General features: G+C 45.6%; 2 protein-coding genes across 3 annotated transcripts; one reads left to right on the top strand and one right to left on the bottom strand.

The window, feature by feature from the left end:
* Window positions 1-1,174: 1,174 nt before the first annotated feature.
* On the bottom strand, window positions 1,175-14,294 carry LOC309520134 (tRNA uridine(34) hydroxylase-like). 2 transcript variants are annotated; one of them, XM_082201604.1, is made up of 4 exons: window positions 14,066-14,294; window positions 7,695-7,789; window positions 5,969-6,077; window positions 1,175-1,908 (listed from the first exon to the last, which is right to left on the bottom strand). In XM_082201604.1, the coding sequence occupies exons 2-4, from the start codon at window positions 7,740-7,742 to the stop codon at window positions 1,628-1,630; spliced, it is 438 nt and encodes a 145-aa protein (XP_082057730.1). In that variant the 5' UTR covers window positions 7,743-7,789; window positions 14,066-14,294; the 3' UTR covers window positions 1,175-1,627. The 2 variants fall into 2 exon arrangements, with proteins under 2 accessions (XP_082057730.1, XP_082057729.1); XM_082201603.1 differs by lacking the exons at window positions 7,695-7,789; window positions 14,066-14,294 and adding an exon at window positions 13,192-13,760.
* Window positions 14,295-15,443: 1,149 nt separating this feature from the next.
* On the top strand, window positions 15,444-19,345 carry MED31 (mediator complex subunit 31). Its single transcript, XM_082201615.1, has 4 exons — window positions 15,444-15,562; window positions 16,369-16,446; window positions 17,663-17,759; window positions 18,737-19,345. Exons 1-4 carry the CDS (start codon window positions 15,553-15,555, stop codon window positions 18,939-18,941), a joined length of 390 nt encoding a protein of 129 aa, XP_082057741.1. The 5' UTR covers window positions 15,444-15,552; the 3' UTR covers window positions 18,942-19,345.
* Window positions 19,346-19,778: the final 433 nt, after the last annotated feature.

Below are 19,778 nucleotides of genomic sequence, written 5' to 3'. Positions count from 1 at the left end.
TGAAAGGTAAGATTTGGCAACTCCGAGATTGCTGCCTTTAAAAGGCAAATTTCTCACCCTTAAGGCTTTGAAGGAGAAAGCCATGAGAGACTGTGGAAAGGGGGGGGGTGCTTGGTATTGTCAATCAAATCAGAGGAACAAAGCAGTCAGTCCTAATATATGTGTTGCAATCCTGACAGCAGAAAGAGAAATACTTTTCCAAAAATCACCATGTAAAAACTAAAAGTTCTGCTAAACTACATGGATTTTTTTGCAGCTGTGGCTCACCACTTTCCTTTCAGATCATCTTTCAGGTCCAATACCCAGTTCAAATTCCCACCCATATAAAGAGTCCCTGTTGAAAGCCTCATAAAAGATCAAATACTGTACAGGTTTTAAAAACACCTATTTGTCCTTATTTGGGCCATAGATCAACCCCAATGAATTTCCCTCATGTAGGATCCCTTTAAGAAATGCGTAAGAACTGCATCTTCTTTAAATGATACATGAGGGGACATGCAAATATTTCCCAGCTTTAGAGGTGCCTGTGACTGAATACCACATGCCTCAAGAAATATTTATAAGTGTTAATAGCTCAAGCCTCTTTTTAAAACTGAGTTTCCTGCAGCATTATAAAGTCTGGGTTTTTTTTGTTTTGGAGCTTTCCAGACTCTCCTTCACTTCCTTGGCTTACCCAATCTATTGACATTCCAGGAGCAAAATGCTCAAGAGGAATTGTTAGGTATTCTCTATTTACATATCTTATGTCCTTTTTAAAAAAAGATTCACAACTCAAGTCACTTGGTGTATTTTGCCTGCTCCGTTTCCCCTCTCCTTGTCTGCTCCGTTTCCCTGTCCCCAAGCACAACATAACACCCACCTGCTGACTGATTCCCTGCACAGAGCATCCTGCAACAGGAGCCTCCAAGTAGGGAATGTATAAGCGGAATGAGATAAACACCATCTCTCTCAATCGGCTCACCAATACTTTCTACTGAAACACTAAATTTCAGCAGAATAGCAGAAAGCCCCTGTTTTCTAAGTCACTAAGGATAATCAGGGCATATACCGTAAGTCTCATTGTAACTCCCAAAACATAACAAAGAAGTAAGCTGTCTATTTGGCACCCGTGTGATAGAAACATGCAGCCCTCATTTCCCAAGGGAGTTCTGTAATTGAGGAATCTAAGCCATCGTTTTATTTCATTTCTTTATTTCATAGACTTTATACAGTGCCTGATTGCGCAAAACCTCAAAGCAGTTTACATTCTCCTTTCCCTTCCTCCCTCACAACAAACCCTCTGTGAAGTGAGTGGGGCTGAGAGACTTCAGAGAAGTGCGACTAGCCCAAGGTCACCCAGCAGCTGCATGTGGAGGAGCGGGGAATCAAACCCGGTTCACCAGATTACAAGTCTACCGCTCTTAACTACTACACCACACTGGTTTGCCCCTGCTTCGTTTCCCAAAATATTCTGTTGCAAACACTGCAAGACTTGAACTGTCTGGCAAGTCTCTTTTGCAACGCCTGAGAGTCCTTGAAATGCTACTTTCAGGATGGGGTGGGTGCTTGTGTGTTCTGACAGTCACCTGCTGCTGCTGCTTTGGAATAATTTGCCAGGAAGGCCCCTTGCCTCAGCTCAAGCTGCTCCTCAGATCTCTGCCCTGAATTCAGGCTCAAGGAGCTTGGCCCAGGTGGGGCTGTAGGGGTGTACCACCGAGGTGGCCCTCTCCTGCTTGTCCACCATCTGCCTCCGTTCAACGGCCCAAGCCACCAGGCCACCACAGACGTTGTAGATCTTGGGCGACGCCATGCAGGTCTTCCCAGCCTCCTTGGAGAAGTAGCTGACCAGGAGCTGAGCTGCCATGGACGACCGATAACCCACTGTGCAGTAGCAAATGATGGGCTTGCTGGGACCCTCCTCCTCCCGCCCTGGAAGAGACAGAGATGTGTGTGAGAGAAAAGTGATTAGAGTAAAAGTCTGCATAATTGGACTGGAGAAAACTCACATCATCCTGACTCTCTTCTGAGCTGATGAATGGGTGTGCTGCTCACAAGCAGAACTTAACAGCTCTTATCAGGATGACCGAGTTATTACAACCTGGTTAATTAGACGTCACAAGAAACTAGCTTTGTAGGAAAAACACAGGGAAACAGCACGGCTGGTTAAAAGCCTTCAAACATTCCACGTGCACTTCCTTCACGCTTTAAACTTTTCACCTTTTCGCCCACCTTCAGGCTGACTCTCGAGATATATATATATATATATATATGCAGGTTTTGGTGTCTTCGGGTGTCTTCCCGTGTAAGAGTCGGGGTGTCTGTGCGACGTTTCGACGAGGTCTCACTCGTCATCTTCAGGCTGGTGCTTTCGGCTTCTTGTTACTGGAACAGAGCAGAGTCTGGTGTTTGAGTTCCTATAAATACTGTTGAGGGGTGTGGTGTATAGCCTCCAACGTTCTGGGCAGAGAGGAAGTTCCTAGATTAGTGTGCCTTTTCTTCTTTTGTTCCTTAATTACTTGAGGGATATCTTGGGTGATTTCATGAGTGATATTCTGAATACCACTGGGTGGGTCATTAAGTGTAGATTAGTTGCTAAAGCTTTCGTGTCTTGACCTCTTGAGCTTGTGAAGAGTTTTTCTGAGAAGATGGCTGTGCTGCATTTAGTTGTGCTCTGGCTTGGCTTCGTGTATAGGGGCGAGCTGTGGTTTTGTGCCTTGTGCCAGCCAGATCTGTGTAGGGATTGCAGGGGGGTGCAGCATCCGGAGGTGCCACTATAGTTTGGCTACTGGATGGAGTCTGTAATATGTCTGTGGAGAGGGTCTGGGTTTGGGTCTGGTGTGGTTGATTGGTGACGGCGTTCTGTGTGCCTCTGGTTCTGGTGTCGGTTTTTGTGGGGAGGGCTAATTTCCAGATGTCTGGCAGGCGGGACGTGTCGTCACGCTTGTTCATGTTGTGAGGGTGTTTCTCTATCTCGATGGCTTCCATGATTATTCTCTTGTGGTGATGTTCCATGTTAAAGAGCAATTTGGAATCTGCAAAATTAATTTCGTGTCCTGTTTCTTTCATGTGTTGGAAAAGAGAGGAAGTTTTTTCTTCTTTTTTGACGGCATTTTTGTGTTCTGCGATACGTGCATTTATTCGTCTGTTTGTTTGTCCAATGTACGTGGCTGGGCAGACTTTGCAGGGTATTTCATAGACCCCTTGGTTTTCCAGCTGGATTTTGTCTTTTGGGTTTCTGAGGATATTGGCTATTTTTTGGTTGGTGCAGAAGGCTGTTTTGATATTGTTGATCGTCCTAATCTACAAAAAACCTGATGGCTCCCTAGGACACACTATCTACCGGGGAAAAAAAAAAAAAACACACACCAACCGCTACTTACATGCACAATCACACCACCACCCTGCACAAATAAACTCCGTAGCCAAGACTCTCATCTCCAGAACCAAACGCCTGGCTGACAAAGACCACTTGACAACTGAGTTACAGAATCTCTCAAATGTGTTAATCGCCAATGGATACCAGAAAAACAGGGTTACGAAGCTAATCCAAAAAGAAACACCCCCCAAAAACCAAGACACAGAAGAAAACAATGGCATGGCCCTCCTTCCTTATATCAAGGGCACTACAGACAAAATCAGCAAAATCCTCCATAAACACAATATCAAAACAGCCTTCTGCACCAACCAAAAAATAGCCAATATCCTCAGAAACCCAAAAGACAAAATCCAGCTGGAAAACCAAGGGGTCTATGAAATACCCTGCAAAGTCTGCCCAGCCACGTACATTGGACAAACAAACAGACGAATAAATGCACGTATCGCAGAACACAAAAATGCCGTCAAAAAAGAAGAAAAAACTTCCTCTCTTTTCCAACACATGAAAGAAACAGGACACGAAATTAATTTTGCAGATTCCAAATTGCTCTTTAACATGGAACATCACCACAAGAGAATAATCATGGAAGCCATCGAGATAGAGAAACACCCTCACAACATGAACAAGCGTGACGACACGTCCCGCCTGCCAGACATCTGGAAATTAGCCCTCCCCACAAAAACCGACACCAGAACCAGAGGCACACAGAACGCCGTCACCAATCAACCACACCAGACCCAAACCCAGACCCTCTCCACAGACATATTACAGACTCCATCCAGTAGCCAAACTATAGTGGCACCTCCGGATGCTGCACCCCCCTGCAATCCCTACACAGATCTGGCTGGCACAAGGCACAAAACCACAGCTCGCCCCTATACACGAAGCCAAGCCAGAGCACAACTAAATGCAGCACAGCCATCTTCTCAGAAAAACTCTTCACAAGCTCAAGAGGTCAAGACACGAAAGCTTTAGCAACTAATCTACACTTAATGACCCACCCAGTGGTATTCAGAATATCACTCATGAAATCACCCAAGATATCCCTCAAGTAATTAAGGAACAAAAGAAGAAAAGGCACACTAATCTAGGAACTTCCTCTCTGCCCAGAACGTTGGAGGCTATACACCACACCCCTCAACAGTATTTATAGGAACTCAAACACCAGACTCTGCTCTGTTCCAGTAACAAGAAGCCGAAAGCACCAGCCTGAAGATGACGAGTGAGACCTCGTCGAAACGTCGCACAGACACCCCGACTCTTACACGGGAAGACACCCGAAGACACCAAAACCTGCATTCCTGTACCCGTGAAAATCTACGAAAGCATATATATATATATATATATATATATATATATATATATATATATGCAGGTTTTGGTGTCTTCGGGTGTCTTCCCGTGTAAGAGTCGGGGTGTCTGTGCGACGTTTCGACGAGGTCTCACTCGTCATCTTCAGGCTGGTGCTTTCGGCTTCTTGTTACTGGAACAGAGCAGAATCTGGTGTTTGAGTTCCTATAAATACTGTTGAGGGGTGTGGTGTATGAGAAGATGGCTGTGCTGCATTTAGTTGGCAGCACAGCCATCTTCTCAGAAAAACTCTTCACAAGCTCAAGAGGTCAAGACACAAAAGCTTTAGCAACTAATCTACACTTAATGACCCACCCAGTGGTATTCAGAATATCACTCATGAAATCACTCAAGATATCCCTCAAGTAATTAAGGAACAAAAGAAGAAGAGGCACACTAATCTAGGAACTTCCTCTCTGCCCAGAACGTTGGAGGCTATACACCACACCCCTCAACAGTATTTATAGGAACTCAAACACCAGATTCTGCTCTGTTCCAGTAACAAGAAGCCGAAAGCACCAGCCTGAAGATGACGAGTGAGACCTCGTCGAAACGTCGCACAGACACCCCGACTCTTACACGGGAAGACACCCGAAGACACCAAAACCTGCATTCCTGTACCCGTGAAAATCTACGAAAGCAAATATATATATATATATATATATATATATATATATATATATATATGCGTCCATAGAGAGAAAGGTCTGGTTTCGTCTTGTTGCAAAAAGAGAATTGCAAAACATCAGGACAGTTATAAATAACAAAATATGTGTATAAACGAGAAGGCTGGAAGGAAGCATTGTGGATTGTCATTGATCTTGAAAACTGCTGTTCCGAAACGTAATACATTTTTAATTTCATTTTTTTCCTTTTAATTTTTTTATTGAGAGTATTTCAGTTGAACATAATAAAGTTTAAAAAAAAAGCTTAGAGAGAACAGAAGAAAAGAAGTATATCATACAGTATTTATCCTATATAGTGTTTTTTTCCTTTCCTTTCCTATTATGTTTTATTGTAATTTTATTGGTGTTAGCTACCCTGATCCCGGTTCTGGCCAGGGAGGTCGGGGTATAAATAAAAAATATTGACATTATTATATCTTACATTATTTATTTAGAAGCATTAGTGCCTTCATGATTTGTGTGGAGATGTTAACCAGGTTCTCCCGCCTGATGGATGAGATGGTCCCACCACAGAACCCCTGCCAGAGTCCTGCTGGCAAGACTGTGAGGATCTCACCACATGAGGAGTTGGCTATACCTGGCGCAAGCCGTGTCTTGAAAAACTCCAGCAAGGCATCTGCTTCGGGAGGAACCAAAATGGCACCCGGCAAGTGGCTGACGTCAAACTCAGCTGAAGTCCGAGTGTCCTGAGGCAACAAGAAGAAGAGAGCAAAATGTTTGGTGTTTAATGATTGGTGGAAACTGGCTTCCTAGTTCTGCCCACTGGAGCTGCCCAAGCCTTATGAGGGACAGTTGAGGGAGTTGGGTATGTTTAGCCTGGAGGAGACTGAGCCTTGATTTGACAGGCATCTTCAAATTCCCAAAGAGCTGTCGCATGGAAGATGGAGCAAGCTTGTTTTCTGCCGCTCCGGAGGCAGGGGACCCAAACTAGTGGATTCAAATGACAGGAAAGAAGATTCCGACTCAACATTAGAAAGAACTTTGAGACAGTAAGAGCCGGTGCTTTTTTTCTTAAAAATAAATGTTTAGGGGTGCTCTCATTTTCCTACTCATATTGAAATACTGCCCCTCAATGGGGCCAAACTTAGATTCCCGAAATGTTTAGGGGTATGCATGCCCCTGCGTCCCCCCAGAAAAAAAGCACTGATAAGAGCCATTCAACAGTGGAACGGATGACCTTGGAAGGTGGTGGACTCTCCTTCTTTGGAGGGTTTTAAGCAGAGATTAGATGGCCATCTGTCAGGGATTTTTGAGCTGTGATTACAGCATTGCAAGGGGTTGGACTAGATGCCCCTTGGGAGTCCCTTCTGACTTGTAGTCTACGATTCACAGGCATTCATACAATGGGGCTTTTGTGAGCTCTGCAGCATCACCTGCTGCTCCCCTCCCTACTCCCAACCCTCAGTACAACTGGTGGCCAGATCAGCCAAACCTCTAATCAAGGCTCTGCTGTTCTATGCAGGAATCCCTATGATCTTACTGCTGCTCCTGCTGCCTAATGACAGAGAAAGAGTCGAGAAATTGCAGCTTGTGTCCTCGGCTGGTTATAAATAAGCATCTTCTATGCACACCCTCTTTCTATGGCCTGTTTGCAAATGAAACTCTCTGCAAATTTTGCCTGACCTTTGCAGGAGAGAATCTCTGAAGGTTTCTGGGTGAATTCTGTGTTAAGTAATTCTTGGACCAAAGCAAAAGGCTGCATTCTAGCAGGGCAGAACCAGGAAGAAAAGTATTCTGGGTTAGCGATAATCCGGAATAAAGACCGCCTTGCTTCCATTTGCACCAGGGTTACCTGAGGTTAGAATTCCCATTCCTTGGTAAGCCTCCTCAGAAGTAAGCCCCACTTTGTTTGATAGGGTTACTCTTTTCAAAAGGGTTCTCCCACTTCCATACGACAGACATACTGTATTCTACTGTTCTGGCAAGCAAGTGAAAGCAAATCCTTTTTCACTTGAACGTGCTGCATGCATTCTCTCACACCAGAAGCCTACCGATTTATTCTCAGACAGATGGGGGGGGGGGATGGATGATGCTTACACTCCCCACACAATAAAACCAATAGAGATCCAGTGCGGTATCGGACTAGGCCAGGGAGACCGGCGTTCGAATCCCCACTCAGCCATGAAGCTTGCTGGCTGACCAGTCACTCTCTCAGCCTAACCAACTTCACATGGTTGTTGTGCAGATTAAATGAGAAGGGACAGAACCAGGTACACACCACCCAGTGCTGCTTGAGGAGAAAAGGTGGAGCAGAAATGCAGTAAAATGAATGAATGAATCCCAAGCAATATACTTGTCCTTACAAAAGATAGACACAGTGACTCCTCAACAGCTCCTGAAAAATACTTCATTGCAAAGGAACAAGAGCAGAGGTCCCCTTAAAGTTTGGAAGCAGGTTCTGTTATTGGAAGGATTGGAATAGATAATACCGCATTCACAGCAGAGTGTGCTAAGCAGTAAACCGGACTGTTGTGACTGAACGTTTATGACCAGAGTTGAAAGTGAGAGCTGTTCTACAGAGGAATGGACTCCCTTGGAAGAAGTTGGACACTTATTCATTGGAGGTTTTAAGAGAGAGGTTGGATGGCCATGCGTTGGGTATTCTTTAACTGTGACTCCTGCATGCAGGGCCGGACTAGATGACTCTTGGGGGGGGGTACCTCCCAACTCTACAATTATCCGAGTCTCTGTGAGCTGAAGGGATGCCAAAGTTTGTGGATCATCCCCATACGGTTCACGATGATGAAATCCGAAGAATGGGCCCTCTGGAGAGCTCCCAAGGGAGCAGCTGTCCAAACTGGGCAAATGAGTGAAGACTCAGGAAAGCTGCTGCAAAGAGATGTAAACTGAGTAAAAAAAGAAGAACGATTAATCTAGATTTGACTAATCCAGAAAGAGATATTGGGGTGTGATGGATATAGTTTATTGACAGCATGAATGCAGGGAGGGTGGAACAGCTGTGGAACAGGTTCAGTAGAGGGAAACCCAAATGTTTAAGGGGATAGAGCGACTCTCCTATGAGGAAAGGTAGCAGCGTTTGGGAGGTTTTTGCCTAGAGAAAAGCAAGTGGCGACATGATAGAAGGGCAGTGCATTGTTAACCTGTGGAACTCCCTCCCTCAGGAGGCAGTGATGGCCACCAACCTGGATGGCTCTAAAGGAGAATTAGACAAATTATTCATGGAGAAGAGGGCTATTCATGGCTACCAGGCACAAATTTGCAAAATGAGCCACAAAGTCAGTCCTGTCTCGTGCCTGAAAGCACCCTCAGGGTATTTGTTTTGGAGACTGGCACTAACAACGTCCATAGGGACCAGACTGACACAACCGCACACACTTGTGTTGCCAGGGGTTGGAAAAGAGCCTGCTCTACAAAACCGACTTGCAAATCGAGCAGCGTTTATTTCAAGCAGTGGAGGCTTAAAATATCTGTGGTGCGGTTGTGTCAGTATGACCTGAAGGAGAGCAAAGAGACGCTTCTGTTGGCTGGGCCCAGCTGGGAGACTGGTTGGCTGCAAGGGCTGATTCTAAAGAGAGACGCTGGCCTCTCTGGCAACCTGAGCCCTGGAATTGTACCTGGCCTGAGTCAAACGGAGAAGGGGGCCTCCTTGGCCTCCTTTCTGGGCTCCCCAGTGCTGATCTCCGTTCTGGCACACAATGGGTGCCTCTCTCTGGGGCCAAGCCCAGTCCTAAGGTAGAAGGCAAGGCAGCTGTAGGTCAGCCCCAGGGACCATATAGGTCAAAAGGACGTTTTTGGGCCCCATCAAGCTCTTTGGAATGCTGGGACACCATGGTGGGTTGATTGTGAGAATGTGGTTGGTTCCAAAGATCGGCTTTTTCCTCTCTCTTTTTAAAAAACGCATAACCCCAGTGTTGGACCCCCAACAGGCAGGCTAACCACATGCTTAGGGCTCCAGTAAAGCATCAGCACCAAAAACAAATGAATTTGACATTTGATATTTAAAAAAACAAACCATACAAGCAATCTATTATGGGAAAAATCAGAACATCCCCTGTTCTCTATTTGTTATTTGTCCCCTCCCCCAAACTAGAGGGGTGTCCTACAAATGTGGACACATCAGGGGAGAGACTGTTGGAGTCATCCAGGAGCACTTGACTTGCCTCCTGCCTCCCCTCAGCCTGGGACCCCTTATAAGGCAAAAATGCTGCTTCATTATTCTTGTCTTCTTTTCACATTTTTGTAGGGAATGTTCTTGGCCTTCATTCCGATTTGCTTGTGGGGAGGTTACATGTGACAATGCGCATCTGTCCTGCATTCATCCTGATTCCATTGTGGGCTCTTTATATGCCTTTCTTGTTAATCACCAATTCATTCCAAGCTTTTTATGGCATTTCCCTGTCACTTTGGGCACCCCCAAGACTGCCAAGATTTTGTGGGAGGGATCTGAGCACCTACCGGAAATTCAGGCAATCTGTTGCCATGGTGCAACAAATCCACTTTAAAAGATAAACCCCCTGGCTGTTTGCTGTTTGGGAAGTGATGGGAAATGTGCTGGGAAAGTGGGGGGTGGGGTGGGTTGAGCAAAATGTTTACCAGGGAGACATGTCAACACTGCAACCAAACATCATTTCATTCCTCCAGATAAGCTTTGGGCAAGCGGATTCAGTTCAGTCAACAGGATGACAGAGCAGGTTAATTTCCCAGAATGCTCCTGAATTCCTCCCCTTCAAAGTAAATGAACACAGTACACAGCAGCAGCAAAATGGAGCCAGGTGGAATAACGGGGTCAACAGTAAAATGTTACAGGAGATTGCCAGGGCTTCCCCCGTTTCTGGTGCAGCAGACCTAAAGTCCAGGCCTAGCTCCAAATGGTTTTCTTGCCTGAAGTGGGAAAGCACACAGTTGCTGGGAATCACAGCAGGAGCTCAGGGTCAGGACTGCTGCTGTTGAACTCAGGATCTGCTTGCTTGTGGGCTTTCTTTTAGGACATTTGGTTGACCAATGTGAGAACAGGATGCTGGACTAAGTGAGCCATCTTTTGCCCTGAACCAGATACAAATCTCTTCTAATGTTCTTAGCAGCCAATGTCACACTCACACCTATCAAGGAGAATTGTACCCAAAGTTGGCTACATCATTTTGACCAGAAAGTTCCACAATCACCTTGACCTGGGAGTAAAAACACAATGATTATAAATTAAAAAGTAACAGGGTAGCTGCCCTTTCAAGACGACACCCTAAATTAGCTGCCTCATTCAAATTAATAACGGTCAGATACTGAACAGCTCAGTGTGGTGCTGATATTGCCATAGTTGCAGGTTTGATCCCTTTGTGGGACAACTGTTTATTCCTGCATTGCAAAGGGTCGGGCCAGATGATCCTTCCAACTCTACAATTATATGATTCTATTATTCTCTTCCATGTTCAGCTAAGCTAGTTTTAGAGAACAGATGCAACTTTTGGGTCCATCTTTGTCCTGCATATTTCATCCTTTATGAAAGCAAAAATTGGCCTGGCTTGGGTGGCCTGGAATAGAAAACGCTGCCGTTTATTTTGGCCCAGCGAAGGGCCAAAGCATCCTGCCGGGGGCTGTCCCCTGAAGTCCCACGTGGGAAAGTGAGCTTGTGGGTTTGTCTGGTGGGCTGCCCCCACCTCCTTTTAGCCGGAGGAAGAGGCTGTGTTTACTGGGGAGGGATGGCATTCTTTGCTTTGTGAAGATGATAGTTTCTCAACTGCTAAAACCACTTTGTGTAAAGAGATACCCTCTCCCGCCATGTTAACAAAAGCTAAGAATAAGTCAGCAGGAGGAGCCTTTCTAAAACTCATTTCTTAAACGCTTTCTTGGAATGGGGAAGATTATAGGATGCCGCTTAAAACAGTTACATGATATCTCCTCGTGCAAAAATAGCAAAACCGTTTCTAAAAAGGACACGTTGAGGCTGTTGTATAAATGGCAGTTTTTAAAAATAACATACCCAAGGAATGTCCAGTGAAATCCTGCTTGTTTGACTCTGTGGGTTACACCACAGAGGTTGTTTTCTCCTCCTGATGTAGGGGGGAGAATCTGGGTCAGTAGGCAACTCAGATTTTGGCTATCAACAGAGGCCCTTTCTGTGGCACTTTCTCACCTTGAAATGCAGTGAGAAGCAGCCATGGGTGTCCTGACCCCTTTGTGGAGCAGAGGGTCTTGCAACCAAGCCTCATTCAAACAGACCCACAGAGGAGGAGGAGAGCCTGGCAATATCTCCCGGGCTCATGAATGAAGGCCCACAATAGGAAACGTGACTGGGATGAAAATGAAACTCTTTAATGGGGTCCGGAGGCTCTGCAATCCGAAGCATTTGTATATCTGAAGCGAGTCAAAGAAGAAAAGGGTTGCTGGGAATGCTCTCAGACCCTCCAAGTGTCCCTATTTTCCAGGGAGGCCACTGATTCCAGATTTGATCCTGGAATGTCCCACTTTTCACTGGAGAACTGTTGGAGGGTATGGTGCTATCAGACCCTGGAGCTGTCTGAAGGCAATCCTGTATAATGTTTCATGTTTTATTATGCTGTTATATATATTGGAAGCTGCCGAGAATGGCTGGGGCAACCCAGTAAGAAGTGTGGGGTATAAATAGTAAAATTATCATTGTGGAATGGGACGTCCCTATTTTCATGAGAGAAATGTTGGAGAGTATGTGCTCTGGGAGGCCTGGCATCAACATATTGGGGGTGGCCAGTGCCACAGGGATCCCCAAGGCTGTCCCCATCCCACTTCAAACACCCTTGTGCCTTGAAAAGCATTCCTTTGGGAAGAAGCTGGGTGCTGCTGCTCCTGCAATCCCAGACCTGCTTTGGGACTCAGTTAGCCGTCCTCCTGGTTAAACAGGCACAGGACTGGGCTGCATCCATTTCTAAATTTGTGGCCCAGATTTTGTAGAAACCTCCCTCTCATTAGATGAGGAACCATTGATGAGAAATACACTTTTTTTGGTTGAGGGGTGTTTCCCAATCAGCTGTGAATCCACCTGGTGGTGCTATCACGTAACCCACATTTAAGCAAAATATCCAGTGCTTTACTGAATATAAGATAAATTGTACCCACAACAACACCCCCCCCCCAACAACAGTCCACTAGGACAGGAAATCAAAAGGCAATATTTGTAAAGATTTATCCTTGTCAGAACCATACCTTCTACTCATCACTGCAATTTTATCTAGATGCTTCCAAGCTGACCCCTTTCATATCTTTCCTAGTCTTTAAGCCAGACAGATCATATTTCCCAAATTCTCCCTTTGCAAAAACATACAAAATTTTGATCTCTCTAACCTTCTCTTAATCATCAGAGATTCTGAGAGTACAGTGGTACCTCGGGTTACATACGCTTCAGCTTACATACGCTTCAGGTTACAGACTCTACTAACCCAGCAATATTACCTCGGGTTAAGAACTTTGCTTCAGGATGAGAACAGAAATCATGCCGCGGTGGCGCGGCAGCAGCAGGAGGCCCCATTAGCTAAAGTGGTGCTTCAGGTTAAGAACAGTTTCAGGTTAAGAACGGACCTCCGGAACGAATTAAGTACGTAACCAGAGGTACCACTGTACATCAGTCCCTTTATGGATACAGTTGGCCCTGAAGCCTTCAATTCATTTTAGCTGACTACCTGATCCTGGCAACTGACCACTCTGCCTCCGACTGTGGAGGCAGAACATGGGCACCTTGGCTGGTAGCCATCAATAGCCCTCTTCTCCATGAATTTGCCTAATCATCTTTTTAAAGCCATTTAGGTTGGTGGTCTCCTGCAGAAGAGAGTTCTGCAGTTTAACTATTCCTGCCAGCAAGAAGTTGCTACTTACAAGAATGATCAGCTCCTCTGGTTTTTCCTTCATCCACTGCTGAAGGGTTTCTGTGGTGACCACCTCCACACCTGGGAACTGCCCCTTTACCCATTTTATCACCAGGGACCTCTTTTCTGATAGGTCCCTGATGCCTGCAGCCTCAATTTCTTTTAATAGCTGGTCTGCCATCATCAGGACCTGGAGCTCTGAAGGAAACGTTGAAAGCAGGTGCCAGCAGGAGACTTTTGACTGGGAGGCTCCAGAATAGTTAAGAGATCACGTGGAATTTATGGGACCAGCCTTGGCAAATAGAGCAACACAAGCCTTTCACAGCATTGGGGGCATTTTGCGGGGGAATTCAAAAGGTGGCCCAAACAAGTCTGATATTTTTAAGCAAATATGCCAGTAAAATATGATCGTTTGGGGTGTCTGAACCTTGTTCCCTACTGCTGTGCCCTCAAATTCAGACCTTCCCCCTCTCCCTTGGCAGACACAGCCTGAAACTTAGGTGAGGTGAAACATTAAATGCAAAGGGAGGAGGCACCAATGATAAAACTTTAACTTTGCTTTCCGGTATCAAAATCCCTGTGCCCTTTGAACACTTCAAAACCAGAGATGGGAGCCACGAGGCGGGGAAAGCAGGATCCAAATCACGAGGTAGAATAAATAAAACCTCTGCAAAGGAAAGTGAGATCTGAGCACAATAACTTTTCCAAGTGTGGAGGCAGAGCATAGCTACTGACAGCCTTTATCCATGAATTTGTTTAATCCTATTTTGAAGTCATCTAGGTTGATGGCCATCACTGCCTCCTGTGGGAGTGAGTTCCACAGTTTAACTTTGAGCTGCACGACATACTCTCCAACATTCCTCAGCAGAATTACTTTCTTTTACCTGTCCTGAATCTTCCAAAGACCAGCTTCATTGGATGTCCACTTTGCTATCATCCGTTCATTAACCCACCCTTCCTCCAAGCAGCTCAGGATAATCCACATGGTCCTCTTCCCCATTTTATCCTCACAACCTTGTGAGGATGGCAAGGCTGAGAGAGGGTGTGTGACCGAATGTTACCCAGGGAGCTTCATGACTGAGTGGTGATTTGAAGCTGGGCTTCCAAAACTCCTGACAAAAAACCTCTTCCTACAGGGATTAGTGTGAACAGCATTGCAATGGGGACCACCTGTTTATGGAGCACTCATCCTGATTTGGTTGCATTGTGGCATCTGCTTGGCCCCTGTGAGAACTGAATGCTGGACTAGATGGGCTATTGGTCTGATTCAGCAGGCTGTTGACCCGGAATTAGGATCCCTGCTTGAGAGCTCTACAGAGCCTTGCAAATAGATGCATTTCAGTTACTGGCAGCTGTGTGGAGCGGGCTTGTGGCATTGGACCTAACTCTGACTTTAGCAGAGAGTTAAGCCTGCCTGACTACTGAATCACAGATGTATGATCTCCCTTCTTTATTTTTGAACTGGGTTGGGCCTTCAAAGAGAGGACTGTCCTCATTGCTGGAAGGCATCTGGCCACCCTGTTATCCTGACCGTAATAGGCTCCTGGAACTCCCTGCCACAAGGTACTACAATGATCACTGGCATGAGAAGGATGTTGTTGTTTTAAAAATCTGGACTCCTACTGGACTACTGTTATTTTTCTTTCAGAGGCCTTAGCATGTGGGACACAGACCAGCCAACTAGAAACATATTTTACCCCTTCTGTGCCCCCCACCCATATCATTTTTTTCTGGTGCCACCACTGTTGACAATTCATGGAGCAGGGGAGGCATTTTCCTGGCACTGTTACAGGTGCTGCCTAACGCCCTGCTCTGCATTTGTAAGAAATCATTCTGTTAGTGTTGCAGCACCTTTGCACTTTGAAACTCCCTGCCTATTGAAATCAGGCAGGTGCCTTCACTGCACTCTTTCCGCCTACTAAAAACATTTTTCCTTTAGGCAAGCCTGTCCAGATAGTGAGAATGCTGATGTGCTTTCGGTTCATTGCTGGTTTTTAATATTTTTTATGTTGTAATTGTTTTTTTACTAAGAATCTTACTTTTTTTGTAAACTGCTTTGAGGTTTTTTTTAAAAAAATAAAAGTAGCACATTAATTTTATGAAATAAACAAATACATGCATATTCCATGGAACAAGCAACAGCCATAGCCACAGCCTGCCCCGCCCCTAATTCGACCCTCCCTTTGGGGACCTTCGCCAGGCCCAGAGCATACCCGTTGCCCCGGCAACAGCGACATGCCGTCTCCGCCGCCCCAGAGTTTCCCAAAACGCACCGCGGCCGAGCTACGCTGCGCATGCGCAGCTGCCACCGCCGCCATCGCCGCCATATTGCTGTTCTGGTGGTGAAGCCGTGGAAGCAGCTGTCGTCGTTATGGAGAGTGGTGAGTGTTTGAGCGGGGGGGGCGAGGAGGGAACCTGGGCCGGGCGGGGTCTCCCCTCGGCTGGAAAGGCCTCCGTTGGCTAATCAGCGCATTTAAACCCAAGCCATGCAAAAAAAGGTCGCGCTGTTCACTTGCGGAACTCGCTGCTGCGATGTGCGTGGGGTAGCCCACGGCAGGGAGACGGCCACGGCCATTCAAAGACTGTTGGGCATGAGGGGAAGTCTGGAAGCTCCTCTGAATGCTAGTTATTGCTGCATGGGGGGGCCTACCCGCCTCCCTCCCTCCCTGACCTTTTGGACCTCCCAGCTGGCCACAAAAGCCTCGATATAACCCCCCCCTCTCACACACACTTTGGCCTGGTTCCCAGAAACCATCCTCCTCTGCCCGCTTTGAGAGCTGGGAGTGGAGCCTCCATGTGCAGTTGGAGCCTATCTCAGAGTGGCAGGGGCTAGGGAGAGGTCTGCTTGGGGGCTTCTGGGAGACACCTCCCTTGCCACCAGATGCTAGAATCTGCAGGAGGGGCGAGTGCTCTTGTGCCCAGGTCCTGCTTGTGGATTTCTCACAGGCTTCTGGTTGGACGTGAGAACGGGATGTTGGAGTAGATGGGCCATTGACCTGATCCAGCAGGCTCTTCTGATGTTCTTATGTTCTAAGCATTTGGCTCTTTTTCAAATTTCTGGGCAGGGATAGCACTTGGGGGTTCTAAACCTTTTTCCAGCTCTGTCCCACACTGAGTGAGATCAGGTGGAGCATTTTCATTTCTTGTCTAATCCCACTCACCTTTCTTCTTCTCTTTGCTGCATCAGATGATACTGGCAATCGCCTCCGCTTCCAATTGGAGTTGGAGTTTGTGCAGTGCCTGGCAAACCCCAATTACCTAAACTGTAAGTGCTCAAAACAAATCCTTGCTTAGTTCTAAAGGACATATGAGGGGCCTTTCAGAAGACCTTATATTCTGCCTCCCACCAGCCCTTGCCAACATGCCAGTGGACAGGGATTATGGGAGTTGTAGTCCAGGAACATGTGGAGCACCTCCCCCCACAACCGCAGGTTCCGTGTCCCTGTCCCATTAAACAAATGTTCACTAATGCAGAATATTTTAAAATTAATGAGAAAGGAAGGGGCAAACTAACAACTTGGGACTGGTTTACCTACAAGATTGCCTTACCTCACATGTGCTCAGTTGACCCCTTCAATTGGCAGAATTGACACTATTGCAGATGCCACATAATACACACACTGCATTTGTGGGTTCAGCATGATGCACATGTGAGTAGTCACATACACATTAAACATGCATAAATGGGGGGCGGGAGTTTCTGTAAGTTTAATCAGTTTCAGTATTTTGACTTTTGTATGTTTTCAAGTGAAATTTTCTCGATTTAATCTTTTTTCCCTTGATTCTTTTTTTTAAAAAAACTGCTTTGAGGTATTATTATTTTTTACAATAAAGCAGTATATAAAGTTTATAAAATAAATACATAAAGTTCCAGCAACTTCTGCAGCAAAGCTGGTGCCAAACATATTGTTCTGCTTTCCTTTGGACCACATCAGTGAGGCTGAGAGTGGGGTCTTGTCGTCTGGGCAGCATAGAACTGCCATACACCCCGCCTAGGCTTGCACACCATGGAAGGTCACTTCAGTACTGCTAATGCAGCAATTTGACTTACCCTCAGAGATTCACTACATTTGTCTCTCAAGACAGACGGATGCCAACAAGATTTTTGTTTTATTTATTTGCATGATTTGGGAAAGACCCACTAAACAGATTAGAGAATATAAAACATACAGGAAAACCCAAGTAAAAACAGTTATGGCTAAGATGGTTGAAATTAGAAAGCACTAGATGCATCCTTGACCAGATCCAGCAAAGGTGTTCTCTGTTTTCTGTAACAGCTTCAGTCTTTGTGTGACTTTATGGCTAAAATATAGGCTACGCATTTGCAGGAGTGTTTTGTGTGTAGTTAAAGTTTATTCTGGTTGTACATCCTCTTTCCCCACATCTGTAGAATGGGAATAATGGTGACTAACTGCAGATTGCTGTGAGGATAAACAGGGAAAATCCACTTTTAAGTAAACTGATTTGTGTGTTTCTTCTAGTTCTTGCCCAGAGAGGATTCTTCAAGGACAAAGCATTTGTTAACTACCTTAAATACCTACTCTACTGGAAAGAACCAGAGTATGCCAAATACCTAAAGTAAGAGTTACGATTGTGTATCTTGCTGTGTTAAACAAGCTTGGGGCTTATTTGGCTATCTGAAAAAACCCCACAAGTAGCCCTCTGAACTCTGCAGTGGTTTTGAAGGGTAGGGATTGTGTGTCAGAGGCCTGACAAGTCATTGTCCCAAACTGCCACAACCTTTCTGGGGCCTGTACTATGTCATTTTTTCCTGAGTTCATAGATCTGGTTTTTGATTGTTACAAGTGGTGCACAAGACTCAAGGGTTTTCTGTCTACCCATCACTTGCTCAAAGTACAAATGTGTGCACCACCCCCTTTAATGCATGACAGAGTTGAAAAAAATTGCTCAGTGTACTGAGCTAGAATTTATACCAGTGCCCTGAGAGAGTCTCTAAGTCAGTGAGCTAAAGGCAGATCAGTCTGCATGACATGTGAGGAAAAGGACTCTTGTATTTACATTAATTTTATCATGAGGCAGATAAAAAAGATGCTTAAAAAATAAAATTGGCTTTAAAAATCCAGTTACATTATGTGTCCTTTAATATAACTTGGTCTAAAATGGTATCTGAATATAACATAGATAAACATGTGAAAAGTTTACACTCATAATCTCTTAAATGGGTTCAGTTTAGACAGTCTTCCCAATAGCGGTTTCTAGAAGGTAAGTGCCAGACCAGACTTTGCATATTTGGACATTCCGACAAACTTTGGGTAGCTGAAAAATGTAAATGGAAAGTATAGCTGTTTGGGAGGGTGGTGGGAGCACTTTTGATGTGCTTATAAGCTCTCTGTCCTTGCTTCCCAAGCAAGAACCTATCTATGCGCCGACTATGCATTTATCTTGTAAGATTTCAACCAACCGGACTTCAACTGTGTATGATTGCAATTGTGCATATTAAATGCACATAAGACATGATGATACTGTATTTGCCTGGCAGTCCAGATGTGTTTTAAAAGCCTCTGCTAATGTATTGCCCTTCTTTTGTCGCGAAGGTATCCCCAGTGCCTGCACATGCTGGAGCTGCTGCAGTATGAGCACTTCCGCAAAGAGCTGGTTAATGCCCAGTGCGCCAAGTTCATCGATGAGCAGCAGATACTGCACTGGCAGCACTACTCTCGCAAGCGCATGCGCCTCCAGCAGGCCCTGGCAGAGCAGCAACAACAGCAACAGCAGCAGAACAGCACCTCTGTGAAGTGAGCCCTTTTGGCATCCCCAGTGAGTGCAAGAGGGACAGTTGCAGTGGCGGCACCACTCTGGAATCATCCAAGCATGGGGCTGCCTTGGCTGAGCAGCCACAGCACAAAATAGTCACCCTGGGGGATCCCAACACCTCTTATGGATCCTCTGGCTTTGCTTTACCAGAGGCTGCATAAACAGCTTCTTTACGTGTTGGATGAAGTAGCAAGAAGTTCTCACCCCCTCCAGATTTAAAGTTGTCACTGCATTTCCCAAAAGACACTCAGTGGAAAGGTGGGTGATTTGGGTTGGTATGTCTGTCTCTTTCTGTGTGCGCGTGCGCGTGTATATATATATAAAATCCCTTTGGTGGTAAGTTTTTAGCACATTATTGAGAGCAGCAAATAAAGAGACTTAAAAGCTCATCAGTGTGTGCTGGGCTTGTATTAGTCCATGGATAAATAAAAGCCTGTGAGCTGCATCTTCCTTTTGACAAGAGCTCTCAGATCTATAAGTGATCTGTTTTTAAAAAGCATAAGCAACCCCATCTGCATTAACTGACTAAATTCATCGCTGGAGTGCAAGATGTAACTGTGTAAGATGTAACTGGTCAGTGAGAACCACTTCCAGCTGCGTGATACAAAATCCTCTCTTGCGTTTCATACTTAAGCTCAGTGGGGATGTGATGGGCTATAACTTTCTGCAGGTATTCAGCCAAAAGTGGCATGTGATGCTTCTAAAGGCAGTGACATTCCATAGCAATAGCTAAGCAACAGACTTTGCTGTTGGTCCGCCTTGTTGATTTGAGGACCCTGGCTACTTGTGAAATCAAGGAGGAGCAATTTTGTGTATTTCAAT

This window comes from Podarcis vaucheri (assembly GCF_965113315.1).
Source record: "Podarcis vaucheri genome assembly, chromosome: 15".
NCBI lineage: Eukaryota > Metazoa > Chordata > Lepidosauria > Squamata > Lacertidae > Podarcis > Podarcis vaucheri.
The sequence above is the reverse complement of the archived record's forward strand: the minus strand, read 5'-3'. Positions and strand labels throughout refer to the sequence as shown.